Source organism: Anomaloglossus baeobatrachus, chromosome 1 (assembly GCF_048569485.1).
Source record: "Anomaloglossus baeobatrachus isolate aAnoBae1 chromosome 1, aAnoBae1.hap1, whole genome shotgun sequence".
In the NCBI taxonomy this organism is placed as follows: domain Eukaryota; kingdom Metazoa; phylum Chordata; class Amphibia; order Anura; family Aromobatidae; genus Anomaloglossus; species Anomaloglossus baeobatrachus.
Window position 1 is genome coordinate 589,341,881 of NC_134353.1, and position 17,852 is coordinate 589,359,732.

Here is a 17,852-nt window from a genome sequence, read left to right on the forward strand (position 1 = left end):
TGCTCTATAGGCCCGGGGACGATGGTGTGTAGCAGCGAGATGTTGCGTTGCCCCTCCGTGGGTAGGGATTGGTGATCCCGGGGCCCGGTGATGAGACGGGGGATGCAGGGCCTGGTGGGCGCAGGGACGCGGGGGCCGCGCTGTGCCTTGCGGCACTGTGGTACTCATTCAGCCTGAGACGTTGACACAGTTTTACGGTAAACCACACGGCTGGAAAGACGGTTCCCACGGACGGCTGCACCTGCTCTCCCTGTAGGTAACGGTGATGTCCCTCTGACCTGCACCTGATGTTTCTAAGTTGGTAGCGATGGGTTCCCACCGGTAACCCGCTCCCCGGCTTCAAGCGGGATCGGAGGAGCTCTACTTTGCCCGCAGACGCTGGCCCTGAGGAACTGGTGCCTTGGCGGTGGCGGTGTTCCTCCTTAAAGGTTGGACTGTTGCCTTCAATCGGGACTTGGTTGTTGGGGGATCGACGTCCCCTTCACTGACGGATTTGGCAAATTATGGCGACTCCTAGCCTTGCCGGGGTCCGAGAGGCCCCTGCCCTGGTGCTGACTGTCCTTTGCACGCTGCTCCACACCGCCGGGTCACTACCCGTCCGCGGTCCTTCCAGGAACTCCCGAACAGTCACCCCTCTGGACAGTCACCGTCGTTGCTGACCTTGCTGACCCGGTCCTGCACACAGCTGGACCAACTTCAGGCTTTTCACTCTCTCTCTTTCCTGTCACCACTCTTGCTTTCCTCCTTTTTCACTTTACTTCCTTTACTTCACTTAGCTGTTTACTCCTCCACTTAGCTCCTCACTCCACTCCTCCCTGAGCTTTTCTGCCTGGTTTCTCCAGCCTCCAGAGCTGTGAACTCCTCGGTGGGCGGAGCCAACCGCCTGGCCCACCCCCTGGTGGGAATCATCAGCCTCTGGAGGAAGGCAACAAGGATTTTTGGTTAGCTTTGGTGTTCCTGACTGGGATGTAGGGTGTGGTGGTGTGTGACCTGTGACCCCTGGCTTGCCCAGGGCGTCACACTTGCAACCACCCCGGGCCTTCGGTGTCACTTTATGAGGAAATTTCTTTCTTCCCTCTGTCTGGGGACCGTCCCCAAATGCAGCCAGATCCCTCAACCCGATCTTCCTGTGGAACAGGCCACGAGCCAAAATGCACTTCCGTGGCCCTGGAATCCTTTCTCTCTCTTTAGGTGTCACCTGGGCCTAACTAGACCCCAGGATCTCCACCAGGAACTTCCTTCGGTCACTCTCTCCTGAGGTAACTACCTCCCTCTCCTCCTCCTGACAGACTGACTCCACTTCACTCACTTCTTGACTGAACTTGAACTTCCTGGTTCCCTTATCTACTCACACTTTCTGACTCCTCCCACACACCCACTGACTAGGCCCCACCCACACGATTGGGAACCAGAAATGAGACTTACGGCCCCATGAATACATCTATGGGGGGTTGCTGCCACTATCCCTGACCCAGTGTATGCCTACTAATTGGTGTGTGCAAGTTTTAGTCTGTGGACCGGCATATGACCTCATTCTTACCCAGGATGGGACATCACACCTCTGGCTGAGGTGCAATATCTCTATGGCGACGGAAGCCTCAGGGGCGCCACATTTTTCCACCAGGGGGATGGCCTGGGGTGGATAGCAGGGTGGCCATTACGAAGCAAGGAACTTTCCGGTCACTAAGACAAACACCTGGGGGGCGGGCACCACTTGGCAAAAAGGGAAGGAGTATCTTCACACTTAGTGAGTCAACCGTGGGCACAGCTTGGGGTGAGGGACACAGTTATGACCTCAGTCCAATCTTCTTTTACCTCACACTCCTGGGAGCGGCATAGGACCCATGGCTTGGAGCAGGTAGCTCAGCCCGGGTTCTCTACAGCTACACGGGCTTCCAGGGTTTGCGGACAGTGCAGGAAACACCCACAGCCCATTCCACATTACACATACACCGGGTTTGGAGGGACCCCGACCAGAAAGGACTCACAGTGGGAACACCAATGGTGACCGCAAAGTGTTCGGGATCGACTGGGGCCCAGCACGGCAGAGATCGGTACTCTGAGAGTGGCAACTGGAACTGTGAGTAAAGAAACCTGGAACCTGCAGAGACTGTGTCTGCCTGTCCTTGCCGCCGCCATCACCCCTCGCTTCGGCGTTAGCCATCACTATTCCCTTCATCATCCTTCACGTGGCCTGCTCCACTTGTGGGGAGCAGATCCATCTTTGCTGCTATAACTATCAGCCCCAGAGGACTGCGACATCAGTGTCAGCTAATCCCTGGCCACGTACCACAGGTGGCGTCATGAGACAATCATCCTTCTTCATCATTCATCTCCCTTTTATTCCACGTTTCGGGGTCACAAAGCCAGGTAGGGCCACCCGTGACATCCACAGACCCCATATCACCGACCTGGCAACGAGTAACCGTTAACCCCTTGCCCTGTGGGTGCTACACCCACAAAGGTGTAAAAGACGGTTGTGATTCAGGTTATGCCCAGAGTGATTCTGATTGTTCAAATGTCTTGGACCACAGAGGTATTGTGTCAGTGTAGAAAGAAGAGTTGCCTTTCTCCACTGCAGGAGAGCCGGGGTACCAAAAGAAACTATGGGGCACAGTGCTCTACTGACCATGCCTGCCTCTTTGTTTTAATCAAATATGTACTGTATATGATATCTATCTATCTATTTAATCACGGATATCAACAGCCCCGTTCACTATTATTGATATGAGTGCTATAACTGAAGATACTCATAGAAAAATACTCATAGCAAAAAACTAGCATGTGAATGAACCCATAGTCATATACAATATGTTTAATCCTGCTATTTTTCATTATACTCTTGTAACCCAAATTAATATTACAAACGTAACATTTCATTCGCAAAGTACAGTAGTAAAGATATAATATACATATCAAAAACGGCAAAATGTGAATAGAGCCAGAGGCAAGATCAGCTTTACCTGCTTAATATATACAATTTCAAGCCTAAGTTTTATAACAATAATAAAAAAATACTAACATATGGTTCAATTAATGTGGTGTACAATGCAGATATTCAGTCCACTGAGTAAACTGTATTGGAACTTCAAAGCCACTAGATGGCCCTATACTGCTGATGTATCCAAGCAAGTAAAGCAGAACTAGAAAAATTGCAAACTTTTTAGTTATATAGCACCTTCTTATTATATTCCATCACTTCAGAATGTGAATATTCAGACTATAAGCATTATGGGACTAATTAATTAATACTAATAATCTATCAGAGAGATGGCTCATCTCATTAGTGCTTACAAAAGATCAGTATGACCATATTTTAGCGTTCATTGAAGCCGCTTTAGGAAAACAACCACCTGTATTTTCCCGAAGCGGCTTTACCTTTGAACACTCGTGTGCTGGTCTCAAAATGATGCCGTGTGCATATACCCTTATGAGCGTTTACACTACAAAAACTTCTGGAAAAAACTCAGTGTGAACATACTCCTTATTTTCTCTGAAACACAGCATAAAGGCTGCTTTACACGAGTCGATCTATTGTGCGATGCATCGTTGGGGTCACGGATTTTGTGACGCATTTCCGTCATTCGTAACGACATCTCCTCATGTGACAGCTCCTTGCGAGTCCAACCGATGCCTAATCGTTTGAAATTCGGCCATCGTGTACTCATCGTTTAATTCCATAAAATCGGTCAGTTTAGTCTTAATGAACGACACATTGCAAAGTGTGACACCGTGTAATCGGCCATCCTCGTAGTTATTTGTGACGTCATTAAACGTTCAGGGCGTATTTGTGGTTTTAAATAATCACGCCTAATCTAATCGGATTGGTTGTAGCAGATGCGTTTCAATTGGTTATTACTGTTATAAAATACGGAGCTGTAGTCATGATGTGTGAACATTCAGCCTTGGCGTCATGCACAGTGTTTTATAGTGCATTACTCCTAATTTTTCTTACGTTTGTTTGTTCGCTGGATTTTCCGCCCTCACTCCTTGTTATCCCTTTTTTGTGGTAAGTTGTTATATGCCAATATTTCCTTTTTGGATCAAAATCGACATTAACCAGACCACAAACAACAAACAAGAATGATGCTAAGGACACACGAGACAACAAAGACAGACGCAGAAGAGAAACTATATATATGGGATGTAACCAATCAACCACATTAGCAGAACTGGATTGAGCAGGTCAGAATAATTCAGGGCGTGCAACAATCCAGACAACGTCACGGAGGGGTGTATAGTTTGCCTAATTACGCCCATACAAAAGACAGATTGACCAAAGGAAAACATGTGTGAAGCCTTTTGGACGTCCGCCATGGCCAATCAATATATCGATGAGCGCTTTGTGGTCGTTTGACAACACTCAACGTGTGACACATGGACAACTACCTATCAGCGATACAAACAAAAAAAAAAAAAGACTTTGCCAAATAAATCGCACGATGGATTGACTCGTGTAAAGCAGCCTTTACTCTCACCTTATGTAAGCTGGAATAGGAGTAGACAGTTTTCACACAGGCTATATATTGGCCTTGACTCATCACGTAGCATTATATCTTCTTAAACATATTCTTTCACCATAGTGTTGATATCAGAATTTTCCAGAAACTTTCATCCAAAATCATTGGTTTACTATATTTACTTTATAGAATATTACAAATCATTTTTATGATATATTACAGGTGCGGAGTGTGAAAACAGGTCAAAAATATATTGCCGTTTGGCTAACAGCACCCAATATAAAATTTAATAAACTCATAGCCTCCTCCTCTTTGTTGTGCTTGTGTCTATATCTAGTTTTCATTGTGTGTCTCCACTGGTATGCGACCTACAGTGTAATAAAAGTATACTCTATAACTATAGGATAATAATACAGTACATCTGCTCAGAAAGCTAACCCAACAGCTTTCTATGTACAGTACATTGTGTATTACATTAACTGTAAGCTTCTTATCAGTACTGGTAATGTGGTTGGACCAGGAGCCAAATGAGACCTACTACAGGCAGTGATAATCTCCTGGTGATAAAACACTCATTGTGATGAAACAACAGAACTGTCATGACCATGCTCTGCATGCCCGTTGTCCTGCAGAGCCGGTTTATCACTTTGCTCTGCTGGCCGGCTTCCTGCAGAGCTGGTTCACCCCTTTCGGTCCCCTCTGGGTTTTCGGCCTGTCCCTGACCCTGAAGGAGGGGTCCTTCGGACTCCGATTTGGACTCCCCTCCACTTTATTACTAAGCCAACCCTCCTGCTGCGCCACCAGTGATATTTCTTCAATCACCAGTGATATTTTTTCTCACGTTTTCCCTGATCCTGTCCCGTTACTGTTCCTCCGGCTCCCCCAACTTCCTGACTCTGCCCCTGTCTGCTTTCCCTGGCCTCCCCGTGACCCCCTCCGTCTCATCTTCGCGTCTCTGCTCGTCCCGGTGTTCTGTGCTTTTCCCTCCATTTTACCCCCTTCTGTATTAACCACATTCTCCATTCAGTCCCACCTCTGTTGACTAATCTCATCCCCTCCCTGCAACGGACTCCCTTGTGTACCAACTCCGGCTTGTGTTTTGACTCTGCTTCGGTTTCCTCTTTCTATCTGGACTAGAACGTTTGTGTGTATCGAGCTCGGCTTGTTTCTATTACTCTCCCCTAGGTTGAGCGCCACCTAGGGTTTCTGCTATTAGCTCCTGTTTGGTTGTGCTTGGGCGACACCTGGTGTTGTAGTTGCCAACTGCACCATGTGTAGCTTCACAAGAACCTAGCCTAATAAATGACACATCCCTAAATTCAGTATGTCTGTCACTACCTTATGCCTTCCTCAGCTTGTATAGCAAAAACCTCCTGACAGATTTCCTTTAAATAGAAATAATTGCATTAGGAAACATATGACTGTTCACATTTGCATCATCGCTACTATTTGGAAGGTTGCAGACCTGTTATTATAAAAAGAAAAACATGCTGTGCAATTTCTGAAATGACAAACAACCTAACAGAAACCTGACATACTCCATCATAGTTAATGGGGTCCAGTTTGTGTCTGATATGTGACAGATCTATTTACTACATGAAAAACAAAACTCAGAACACTAATGTAAACCTCCCCTAACCTGCATGTAGAGTATGCTTTTTAATATTTTATTGATACATCTTTTTATTTTTAGCGGAAAACAACGAATGTTTGAAGTTATACAGGAGACCTTACTATATGACTTCCCAGGATGGTTTGCAAAAGTATTCAGCTATGCTTCTAACCCTGGACTAATTCTACCATTCATTTTGCTAATGGTGTAAGTATAGAAGTGGCAAAGTAGGATGTAAATGAACATTTAATATGACTGAAGGGTTATTCTCATTACCTATTGTCAGGAGTGTTCCGATCCTCTACCTCCCACCTGCCTGCTAATTAGTGGGCTGGAGGGTTCAGCTTTATAGCTGAGCCTGCAATCTGTATAGCAAAGAGCTTTCACATGCATGCCCCTTGCCTAAGAAACCGGCCAGCTTTGAAAGACTGCAGAGTAAGCCAACAACTTAGGAAACAAGTTCTAAACTAAACCATGTTCTAAATTATTGTGCAAATGATATTTGTCTCGGATGTTTCTAAATGGTCGGTGCAAATGACAGTCAGTCTAACAAAAGTCATCACTCGTTAGAGTATACCTCGAATTTTATTGTAGAAACCTCCCAATGATAACAGTATAATCTTCAAAATTAAAAAAACTCAAAATGCACTGTTCCAAATTATTAGCCACAGTAGAGTTTCTAAACATTTTATATGTTTTAAAGAACTACAAATGCTCATTTGTGGAATTTGCAGCATTAGGAGGTCACATTCACTGAAATAAAAAGCTATTTAAATCCAAAACATCCTAACAGGCCAAGTTACATGTTAACATAGGAGCCCTTCTTTGATATCACCTTCACAATTCTTGCATCCCTTGAACCTGTGAGTTTTTGGAGAGTTTCTGCTTGAAATTCTTTCCATGATGTCAGAATAGGCTCCCAGAGCTGCTGTTTTGATGTGTACTGCCTCCCACCCTCATAGATGTTTTGTTTGATGATACTCCAAAAGGTTCTCTATAGGGTTGAGGTCAGGGGAAGATGGTGGCTACACCATGAGTTTATCTCCTTTTATGCCCATAGCAGCCAATGACACAGAGGTATTCTTTGCAGCATGAAATGGTGCATTGTCATCCATGAAGATGATTTTGCTCCTGAAGGCACGTTTCATCTTTTTGTACCATGGATGAAAGTTGTCAGTCAGAAACTCTATATGTCGCGGGCGGGGAGGAGGGTGTCAGCACACTACGCTTACCCCTTCTGCTCGGGTCCGGCGGCTGCTGCTCAGTGGTGGCTCGAGCTGTGGGCCGGATCCCGGGGGTTCTCGAGCGGCACTCCTCGCCCGTGAGTGAAAGGGGGTTGTTGGGTGTGGGAATAGTTTATTGTCCGTGACGCCACCCACGGTTGTGGTGATTTCACCACCGCTGCTCAATACGGGGATCCCGGGGATGGTGATGCGGAGAAGCCAGGTGTTGTGTTGCCCCTCCGTGGGTAGGGGTTGGTGATCCCGGGGCCCGGTGATGGTGAGGGAGGTGCAGGGCCCGGTGGGAGCAGGGACGCGGGGGCAGCGCTGTGCCTTGCGGCACTGTGGTACTCACTCAGCCTGAGACGTTGACACAGTTTTACGGTAAACCACACGGCTGGAAAGACGGTTCCCACGGACGGCTGCACTTGCTCTCCCAGTAGGTGACGGTGATGTCCCTTTTCCTTGCACCTTTGTTTCTGTGTTGGTAGCGATGGATTCCCACCGGTAACCCGCTCCCCGGCTTCAAGCTGGGCCGGAGGAGCTCTACTCTTTGCCCGCAGGCGCTGGCCCTGAGAGACTGGTGCCTTGGCGGTGGCGGTGTCTCTCCTACTCTGGTTGGACTGTTGCCTTCAATCGGGACTTGGTTGTTGGGGGATCTACGTCCCCTTCACTGACGGATTTGGCAAATTATGGCGACTCCTAGCCTTGCCAGGGTCCGAGAGCCCCCTGCCCTGGTGCTGACTGTCCTTCGGTACACTGCTCCAGACCGCCGGGCCACTACCCGTCCGCGGTCCTTCCAGGAACTTCCACACGGTCCCCCCTCCAGACAGTCACCGCCGTTGCTGACCTTGCTGACCTGTCCTGCACACAGCTGGACTACTTCAGGCTTTCTTTCTGTCACCACTCTTGCTTTCCTCCTTTACCACTTTACTTCTTTCTACTTTCACTTCCTTAACTCCTCCACTTAGCTCCTCACTCAAGCTCCCCCTGAGCTAATCTGCCTGGTTTCTCCCGCCTCCAGAGCTGTGAACTCCTCGGTGGGCGGAGCCAACCGCCTGGCCCACCCCCTGGTGTGAATCATCAGCCTCTGGAGGAAGGCAACAAGGATTTTTGGTTAGCTGTGGTGTTCCTAACTGGGATGTAGGGTGAGGTGGTGTGATGACCTGTGTCCCCTGGCTTGCCCAGGGCGACACATTCCCCCTTAGCAAAATGCAGACCGTCCGCGGGCTGCCGTCCAACACCGGTTTTATTTTTCTGTAAAAGATAACAGGGTAAAATAATAACATATTTACATTTTTAATGAATCTTCCCATAACGGGAGGCACATTTCTTAAACGTTGCAAACGGTTTACGGTTACGGTTTCCGCTCTCTCCCACCCAAGCAACCTGGCCCTGATGCTGCCCCTAAAGCCCAGGCAGCACCCCTTGACCCACAGTCCAGCACACGGTACCCGAGCAGGATCTGTCCTTCCCCTCCAGAGGGTAGCCACCGGTTCCTTTGGTGGCTGGGCCCCAGCCTGCTCTGCTGAGGGCCCTCCCTCCAACCTGCCTCTCCGGAGGTGGCATTGCGGAAACGGTAACGGCAAACAACTTATTTACAAGCCACTTAACGTTTGTGGTTGCCCTGCAAGTTCACGGGCTTGTCCATGGATAGTCCTCCATGCAAAACAACTTTTTAAACGGTCCCAACAGGGACAACGGTGCCGGCTCCGGCCGGTTGCAAATCACTCAGATAATCAGGTTAAACTTCGGTAATCATTTTTCATCATTTTCAACTTTTTCAAACTTTTCAACAAACAAACAAAATGGTGGTCCCAACGGGGACTGGACAACGGTGCTCCACTGCCCTACTCCAGGCCTTCAGCTTCATCCGAGGGAGGGGGTGCAGGACTCACTCTGCTCTCCTGGCTGCCCCGCAGCTTCACATCCAGGGCAAACCACCCCCTCTCTCCACAGTGTCGGGTGTAACGAACAAGGTCTCCCGGCATTAGGTTGCGGCCGGGATGCTCCTCAGGCAGGTGGGCATTCACATCCCGCTGGGCTACAAACACTTCGGCCTCCAGGCCCGGCTCGTAGATGAACCCGTAGCCCCGGCGGACATCAAACTGCCTCACCTGCCCCTCGTACAGCGGTCCCCGGACACGGAACGTGGCCTGGCGGAGACTCTCCTTCTCCCTTATCGCTCTGGCCACCAGCTCGGCCTTCCTCCGTTCCCTCTCAGCGATCTCCAGGCCCAGCGGTACCGGCTCCCTATCCCAATACGGCGCTGCTGCCAGCGCCGGCGCACGGGTCGGGCCCCGCGGGACATCCTGGACGTTGCCCACTGTCAGGAATCTGGGCGGCATGTCCCGCGGTGTCTTGGCCTTGGGTGCTACCTTACAGCAACAACCCGGCGCTACCTCAGCCGAGGTGTGGGGGATGGGCATAGGGGCTTTCCGCTGCTGGGCCTTTGGCTCGGAACGGGTCATCGGCTCCGGCTCGGGGGATTTTTCAGGGGATGCCTCCGGTTCAACCTTCGGAATCTTCCACGGTAACACCTCCGGTTTACTGCGGGCTCCGGCTACAGGTCGGTCCGCCTGGGCGGGGACGCTGGGTATTGCTACCGGTTGCGGTGGTAGCAGGCCTAGTGGCGGGGTCACGGCCCCCGAGACGGGTGGCGAGGGAGGCAACGGAGGGAGAGGGCTTGGACCGGGCCCCGCAGCCGCGATGACCGGCCCTTCCAGGGCATCGGGACGTGGGTCACTCACCCTCCCTTTCTCCGCTTCCTCCTCGCGTCTCCGCACGGTGGCTATAACGTACGCCATGTCGGTCTCCCACTCCTCCATGAGGAGCTGCATCCTGACCTGCAGCCTTTGGTAGAGCTGCGCGGTTCGGATTTCCACCCACATCGCGGTTCCAGGCGCGGGGGCTACGGTGTCGCGGGACGGCATCCACATGATGGCTTCTTTTTCCAGGAACGGTATGTTTGCAGAGTCCTGGCGTCCCTGCTTTTAAAGCTGCAGCTATATGCGTCCAGCCGCCATCGCGTCCCCCTTAGCTCTTTCCGGCCCCTCCTCTCTCGGGGCGGGGGTTCTGGCCTTCGCGCCTCTACTACTCGAGAAGACGCTCGAGCGGGAACTTTTCGCGCCAAAGATGGCGGCTTCTGAAATTTTTCTGCCGGATACCTCCGGCGGTAACAAGGCGCACCTCTACCAGACGGCAGAGCAGTAAGATCCTGTTCGTGACGCCAAGTTGTCGCGGGCGGGGAGGAGGGTGTCAGCACACTACGCTCACCCCTTCTGCTCGGGTCCGGCGGCTGCTGCTCAGTGGTGGCTCGAGCTGTGGGCCGGATCCCGGGGGTTCTCGAGCGGCACTCCTCGCCCGTGAGTGAAAGGGGGTTGTTGGGTGTGGGAATAGTTTATTGTCCGTGACGCCACCCACGGTTGTGGTGATTTCACCACCGCTGCTCAATACGGGGATCCCGGGGATGGTGATGCGGAGCAGCCAGGTGTTGTGTTGCCCCTCCGTGGGTAGGGGTTGGTGATCCCGGGGCCCGGTGATGGTGAGGGAGGTGCAGGGCCCGGTGGGAGCAGGGACGCGGGGGCAGCGCTGTGCCTTGCGGCACTGTGGTACTGACTCAGCCTGAGACGTTGACACAGTTTTAGGGTAAACCACACGGCTGGAAAGACGGTTCCCACGGACGGCTGCACTTGCTCTCCCAGTAGGTGACGGTGATGTCCCTTTTCCTTGCACCTTTGTTTCTGTGTTGGTAGCGATGGATTCCCACCGGTAACCTGCTCCCCGGCTTCAAGCTGGGCCGGAGGAGCTCTACTCTTTGCCCGCAGGCGCTGGCCCTGAGAGACTGGTGCCTTGGCGGTGGCGGTGTGTCTCCTACTCTGGTTGGACTGTTGCCTTCAATCGGGACTTGGTTGTTGGGGGATCTACGTCCCCTTCACTGACGGATTTGGCAAATTATGGCGACTCCTAGCCTTGCCAGGGTCCGAGAGGCCCCTGCCCTGGTGCTGACTGTCCTTCGGTACACTGCTCCAGACCGCCGGGTCACTACCCGTCCGCGGTCCTTCCAGGAACTTCCACACGGTCCCCCCTCCAGACAGTCACCGCCATTGCTGACCTTGCTGACCTGTCCTGCACACAGCTGGACTACTTCAGGCTTTCTTTCTGTCACCACTCTTGCTTTCCTCCTTTACCACTTTACTTCTTTCTACTTTCACTTCCTTAACTCCTCCACTTAGCTCCTCACTCAAGCTCCCCCTGAGCTAATCTGCCTGGTTTCTCCCGCCTCCAGAGCTGTGAACTCCTCGGTGGGCGGAGCCAACTGCCTGGCCCACCCCCTGGTGTGAATCATCAGCCTCTGGAGGAAGGCAACAAGGATTTTTGGTTAGCTGTGGTGTTCCTAACTGGGATGTAGGGTGTGGTGGTGTGATGACCTGTGTCCCCTGTCTTGCCCAGGGCGACACATATATACTTTGCAGAGGTCATTTTCACACCTCCAGAAACCCTAAAGGGTACTACCAGATGTCTCTCTATGATTCTGGCCCAAAACATGACTCGTCCACCTGCTTGCTGACATCTCAGCCTTGTTGGGACATGGTGGCCATGCACCAACTATCCACTACTCTATCCATCTGGACCATGCAGGGTTGCTTGACACTCATCAGTAAACAAGACGGTTTAAAAATTAGACTTCATGTATGTCTGGGCCCACTGCAACAGTTTCTGCTTGTGAGGACTGGTTAGGGGTGGCCGAATAGTAGGTTTATGCACCACAGGCAAAGTACAGCGGCCGAAAAGGCTTGTACTAATCATTATGTTTCAAAACCCGGCAGGTTTCTTCTTCAGACTCTATTTTTGGACTTTTATCTGGAGATTTTATTCACATGGACATTTCTTCCAGCTAATTGGTTGTGAGCATCTCCGTGCAGACATTTACTACAGCTAATCGTTTAGGAGGGTGTGTTATGCTTTCATTTTAATGTATACTGTATAGGTCCTTTTATGTAACTTTTTGCAACTTCTTATACTTATTTGTACCAAGTTATAACACTGCTTTCTGTAATAGTATCATTTTGGGACCTCTGTGTGCAGACTTCTGCTTAGGGCTATTTACAGTGCTCATATGTTTGAGGGCTGACTATCCCAATCAGCTATCACCCTCCTGCCATCTTCTTGTTCAGTTTGAAACAATAATATTTTTATGGTGTCTAGCACAGGGGGGTCTTTCTTATATTATGTGACTTGTTGCACACTCCTGACAGAATTGTTTTAACCAGCCTTTTTGCTGCTGACATTAATATAATTTTTTAATATAGCGTTTGGAGACCCCCTGAGGTACCTAAATAATGAAGCTCCCCCACAAGTGACCCAATTTTGGAAATTAGACTACTCATGGAATTTATCTAGATGTTTTGTGAGCCACTTGAACCCCAGAGGCTTCACAGAACTTTATAACGTTGAGTCGTGAAAATAAAACATTTTTTTTCCAACAAAATTGTTGCTTCAACCAGGTAGCTTTTTTTACAAGGGTATCAGGAAAAAAATCACCTTAAAATGTATTGTGCAATTTCTCCTGAGTACACTGATACCTTATGAGGTGGAAATCAATTGTTTGGCAACACGGCAGGGCTCCAAAGGCAAGGAGCACCATTTGACTTTTCAAACACATGGACGCTGATCAGTGATGTGCATCACTGATTAGCGGTCGGCCATTGCAGGACACACGGACGGATGAGATGCAAAACAAAAATACGGACAAAACAAAAAAAAATCCTGCCCAAAATTGAACATGGACACTGATCCGTGATGTGGATCACAGATTGGTGCTCGCAGGATGCAGACACTGATGAGGTGCAAAAGGGGACAGGGGATGACGGACAAAAAAAATGTTATACTCATAGAAACAGAGGATTAGCAGAAAGGAGGATCAGTGACCAGAGGAACTACAAGAGGAATAGAAGGCAGTAAGATGGATGGCTCATCATAGGACAGAGCAGTAGGCAGCAAGATGGACGGCTCACGTGCGAGGACCCAGGACAGGAAGGACCCAGCGATGGAGGCAGATGCAATCAGACAAATGAAGACCTTGGAAAACCCAGTGGCATCAGGTAGGGGATGCCGGAGGGGGACAGCAGATGCCGAGGGGGAGACTGGATAAGCTGAGGGATTACAGAGGCAGGAGAATTGGGGCAGGAGGAGAGAACACTTGGAGCAGATGAAGAGATCATAAAATGAGGGCAGATCATGAAGGCAGATAGGAAGGGGACAGGGACATCACACAGCACTTATAGCTGTGGCAGCAGCAGAATCGAGGAGTGGCGATTGGACATCGGTGGTATGTATACAAGTACCAGCAGGGGCATGGTGCAGACAAGCTGGGGGAGGGCTCTTCAGTTCAAAGCAAGTCGGAGAGAGTGGTCACCGCCAGGTCAGATCAGTCCCCCTGCTCGCTGATTAGAGCAATTGCGCGTCATAGCACAATCGCTCCAATCAGTGCTGCAGAGGGGGGAAGAGTGTTTGCTGACCTCCAGCCAATGATCCAATGCTGCTGCAGCACCTCATAGCTGGATCTCAATGGATCGCACGATTGTGGGCATTTTTTTAGCCAAAAACAATGCAATTGCTGTGATTGGCCAACACCCTGGGGTCAAGCAAAGGTTCCCTGCTGTAAGGAAGAGCAGGAGGATGTCATTTGAAAGCCCTTACTATGACCACAACAATCAAATGAATTTTAGGATGTGCCCCTATGTCCCTAGTAGTTAAGTCACGTAAAAATAGAACATAATGGTACAGCCTGCGGTCATGAAGGGGTTAAAGTTGTATCAGTATGGAATGCAGGCTGAGCTTGTGCACCTCTGCTCTATTCAGAATACTGCTCTACATCAATTTTACTGACTACAAGATAACATGGGATCTTTATGAATTTTGGTGTGCTGAATGCAAAAAATCACGTTTCCTTTAGCCATGTTCTTTTTTTTCACAAAACACTGTTTAATAAGGAATGTTTACAGTAATAATGTAACATTATATAGAATTATATTATTTAGATACACTAAATTTACAAAAAGAAATGCTGAATATGAAATTGGTAGAAACCAAGGAAAAAATTGTGAAAACATACCCTGCTGTAACTAAATAAAAGCATAGTGCATATAAACATAGGGTACTTGGTAAACACTGTTTTTCATCAAAAAAAGCATAAAGCTATGCCACCAACGACAAGGTGTAGCCAGTTGGGACAGTACGTACACTAATATTAAAACCTTACCATGGGTCTAAAATAGGCCTCAATGTGACTTAGGGGTACTTTGCACGTTTCATTTTCATACTTTCGCTGCAGCGACAGGTACGATGTTGTTCCTCGTTCCTTCGGCAGCACACATCGCTATGTATGAAGCCATAGGAGCGAGGAACATCTCCTTACTTGCCTCCACCGGCTATGCGGAAGGAAGGAGGTGGGTGGGATGTTTCCCGCTCATCTCCACCCCTCCACTTCTATTGGCCGGCCGCTGTGTAACGTTGATGTGACGCCGAACGTCCCACCCCCTTCAGGAAGTGGATGTTCACCACCCACAGCGACGTCACTCAGCAGGTAAGTATGTATGATGGTGGTTTTACGACTTTGTGTGCCACGGGCAACTAATTGCCCGTGATGCACAAACGACGGGGGCGGGTACGATCTTACCGTGTGACGCCCACAGATATTGGTAAATATTCCAGTCATGAACACAAAGCCAAAATCGTCCATACAGTACCCAAATGTCATGCGTGACAGACAGTTCTGTGGTGTCCAGCTATAGAAGATCACAGCATTTGACTGCGTAAACTGCTCCCTGATCTATTATTCATGCTTGGTATATTTGGTATCCTATGTATCTCCTCTGCTTGGTTTTCATCATCTTCCCTTTAGGGCCCTATGGAGTTCTTCACCCTTTCAGCTGTTTTTCATCAGCACTTCCTTTGGTGTTTATATACCCTCATTTCTTCTTACTCTGTGCTGGTTATAGGTCTAATACCCTTAACCAGTCTTCTGTGTAAGCAGTCAGCTTGTATACATCTGGAGAAACATTGTTGTTATTACAGTTCCTTTCCCTGAGTCACCTGAGATAAGTTATTTGTTTACTTTTCCCCTGTTTGTGATCCCTGTGTCTTCTTTAGAGCTTAGTGAGGTTGACTAGCGGTCATCCCATCTGCTCCCTGCCTAGGGCCTACTTTAGGGTCAAGTTTCCAACTCGGCACATAGGAGCAGAACTTATCTAGGGTGGTGAGGGAAGCCAGGATCCAGCAGTAGGCTTGATCAGGGGGTAACCATCTCCCCCTTCCCTAGAGACAGGGTTTCCCTTCCCTTTCGCCATTCTCTTGGTACTTCCCTGTACCTAGTGTGGCACCCAATTTTCCCTCAGCTCTAAGACCAGTTGCTTACTGCGAAACAAATATATTTTGTGCTATTGTCGCGGGCGGGGAGGACGCCACTGCGCTGCGCTCGCTAACGCTCGGGTCCGGCGCTGCTGCGATGGCTGCTCGGTGGCTCGAGCGGTGGACCGGATCCGGGGACTCGAGCGGCGCTCCTCACCCGTGAGTGAAAGTGGTGGTTGGTTTGGCGGATTTAGTCCGTGATGCCACCCACGGGTCATGGTGAAGATGGGCACCACCGCTGCTGGTGACGGGGATCCCGGGAGCGATGGTAGGGAGCAGCTGGGATGTTGTTTTCCCCCTCCGTGGGTAGGGGTCGGTGGTCCCGGGGCCCGATGATGATGTGACGGGGAGGCAGGGTTGGTGAGGTGCAGGGTTGCAGGGACAGTGCGGCGCGGTGCCAGATGGCACGGGTGTACTCACTCAGCAAGAAAGGTACAAAGTCCTCGGTAAAACAAACGGCTGGATGGACGGGTCCCTCAGCCGGCTGCAGTGTCTCTCCCCGGACAGGTGATGGCAGCTGTCTTTCCCTGCACCTTGATGTTCTTCTTCTGACTACTATGGATTCCCAACGGTAGTCCGCTCCCCGGTGTATGGGTACCGGAGGAGCCCGTTTGCCCGCAGGCGCTGGCCCTTGGGTCTCTAGCCTTAGGCAGTAGCTGTATACCCTCACGGTGTGGGCGGTTGCCTTCAATTGGGACTTTTGCTGTTATGAAACCCCTGGGGTTCTAGTCACATTCAGATCTGACTATTGACGGCGGCTCCAAGCTTGGTCGGGGTCCGATGGCCCTGCCTGTGTGTGCTGGCTTCACTTCGATCCCCGGTCGGTACCGGCGGGCCAACGCCCAACCCCGGTCCTACGGTTCCGCATTGATTCACCACTCCTGCAGATGGCCACCACCGTCTGCCAACCTTGCTGTCAGTGCCTAGGCCACAAACCCAGACACCCAAGTGCTCACTCCTCACACTTCAAACTCCAAACTCTCTCTGTCACTTTTCCCGCCTCCAGGCCTGTGAACTCCTTGGTGGGTGGGGCCAACCGTTTGGCTCCGCCCCACCTGGTGTGGACATCAGACACTGGAGGGAGGCAACAAGGGTTTTTGTTTGGCTGGTGTCCCTGTCTAATGGGGGTGGAGGTGTTTGTGTGTTATCTGTGATGACCTGGCTAGGCCAGGGCGCCACACTATTACTATTATTTTCAGAATTTTTTTATCCTTGACATTCAACTTTAAAACCTTTAATCAATTATTTCTGATTTGTGAAAAAAAAATGATGTATTGCCTATTTTTTAACTTAATATTTGGAATCAGCACCTTATATTTGGGTAAAATCAGCAAAATACTTGTCAGAAAATCTTTTTTTCAAATGTAAAACATTATTTATCGAACTGTTGGCGGAAATTATGTATAACACTCAAGTTGTTTTAATATAAACATAGCCTACGTGGATCAAGTATAAGTCTTGATCACAACAATCCTGGGAAACATGTCTAAAACTATGAAATGGTTATAGGTTATGATAACTATTACATCTTGACCCTTCTTTTAAAACTCACATCAAGGGTTGCATTGATTTTATCATATTGTTTTCTTTCCTTTTATGAATAAAGCTGGTGTCACACACAGCGACAACGACAACGACGTCGCTGCTACGTCACCATTTTCTGTGACGTTGCAGCGACGTCCCGTCGCTGTCGCTGTGTGTGACATCCAGCAACGACCTGGCTCCTGCTGTGAGGTCGCCGGTCGTTGCTGAATGTCCAGCTTCATTTTTTGGTCGTCACTCTCCCGCTGTGACACACACATCGCTCTGTGTGACAGCGAGAGAGCGACGAAATGAAGCGATCAGGAGCCGGCACTGGCAGCTGCGGTAAGCTGTAACCAGCGTAAACATCGGGTAACCAAGGGAAGACCTTTCCTTGGTTACCCGATATTTACCTTCGTTACCAGCCTCCGCTCTTGCTGCCAGTGCCGGCTCCTGCTCTGTGCACATGTGGCTGCAGTACGCATCGGGTAATTAACCCGATGTATACTGTAGCAAGGAGAGCAAGGAGCCAGCGCTAAGCAGTGTGCGCGGCTCCCTGCTCTCTGCACTGTGACATGTAGCTGCAGCACACATCGGGTTAATTAACCCGATGTGTACTGTACCTAG

At 49.8% G+C, this 17,852-nt stretch overlaps 1 protein-coding gene across 2 annotated transcripts in view; it reads left to right on the forward strand.

Annotated features, from left to right (window-relative positions):
- Positions 1-17,852, forward strand: part of LOC142296463 (transmembrane channel-like protein 1) — a 197,330-nt gene that overhangs the window by 165,690 nt on the left and 13,788 nt on the right. For both annotated transcript variants that reach the window (XM_075340106.1, XM_075340115.1), the window contains exon 17: positions 6,154-6,279. In XM_075340106.1, the coding sequence (XP_075196221.1) occupies positions 6,154-6,279 (126 nt within the window). The remainder of the gene's footprint in view (positions 1-6,153; positions 6,280-17,852) is intronic.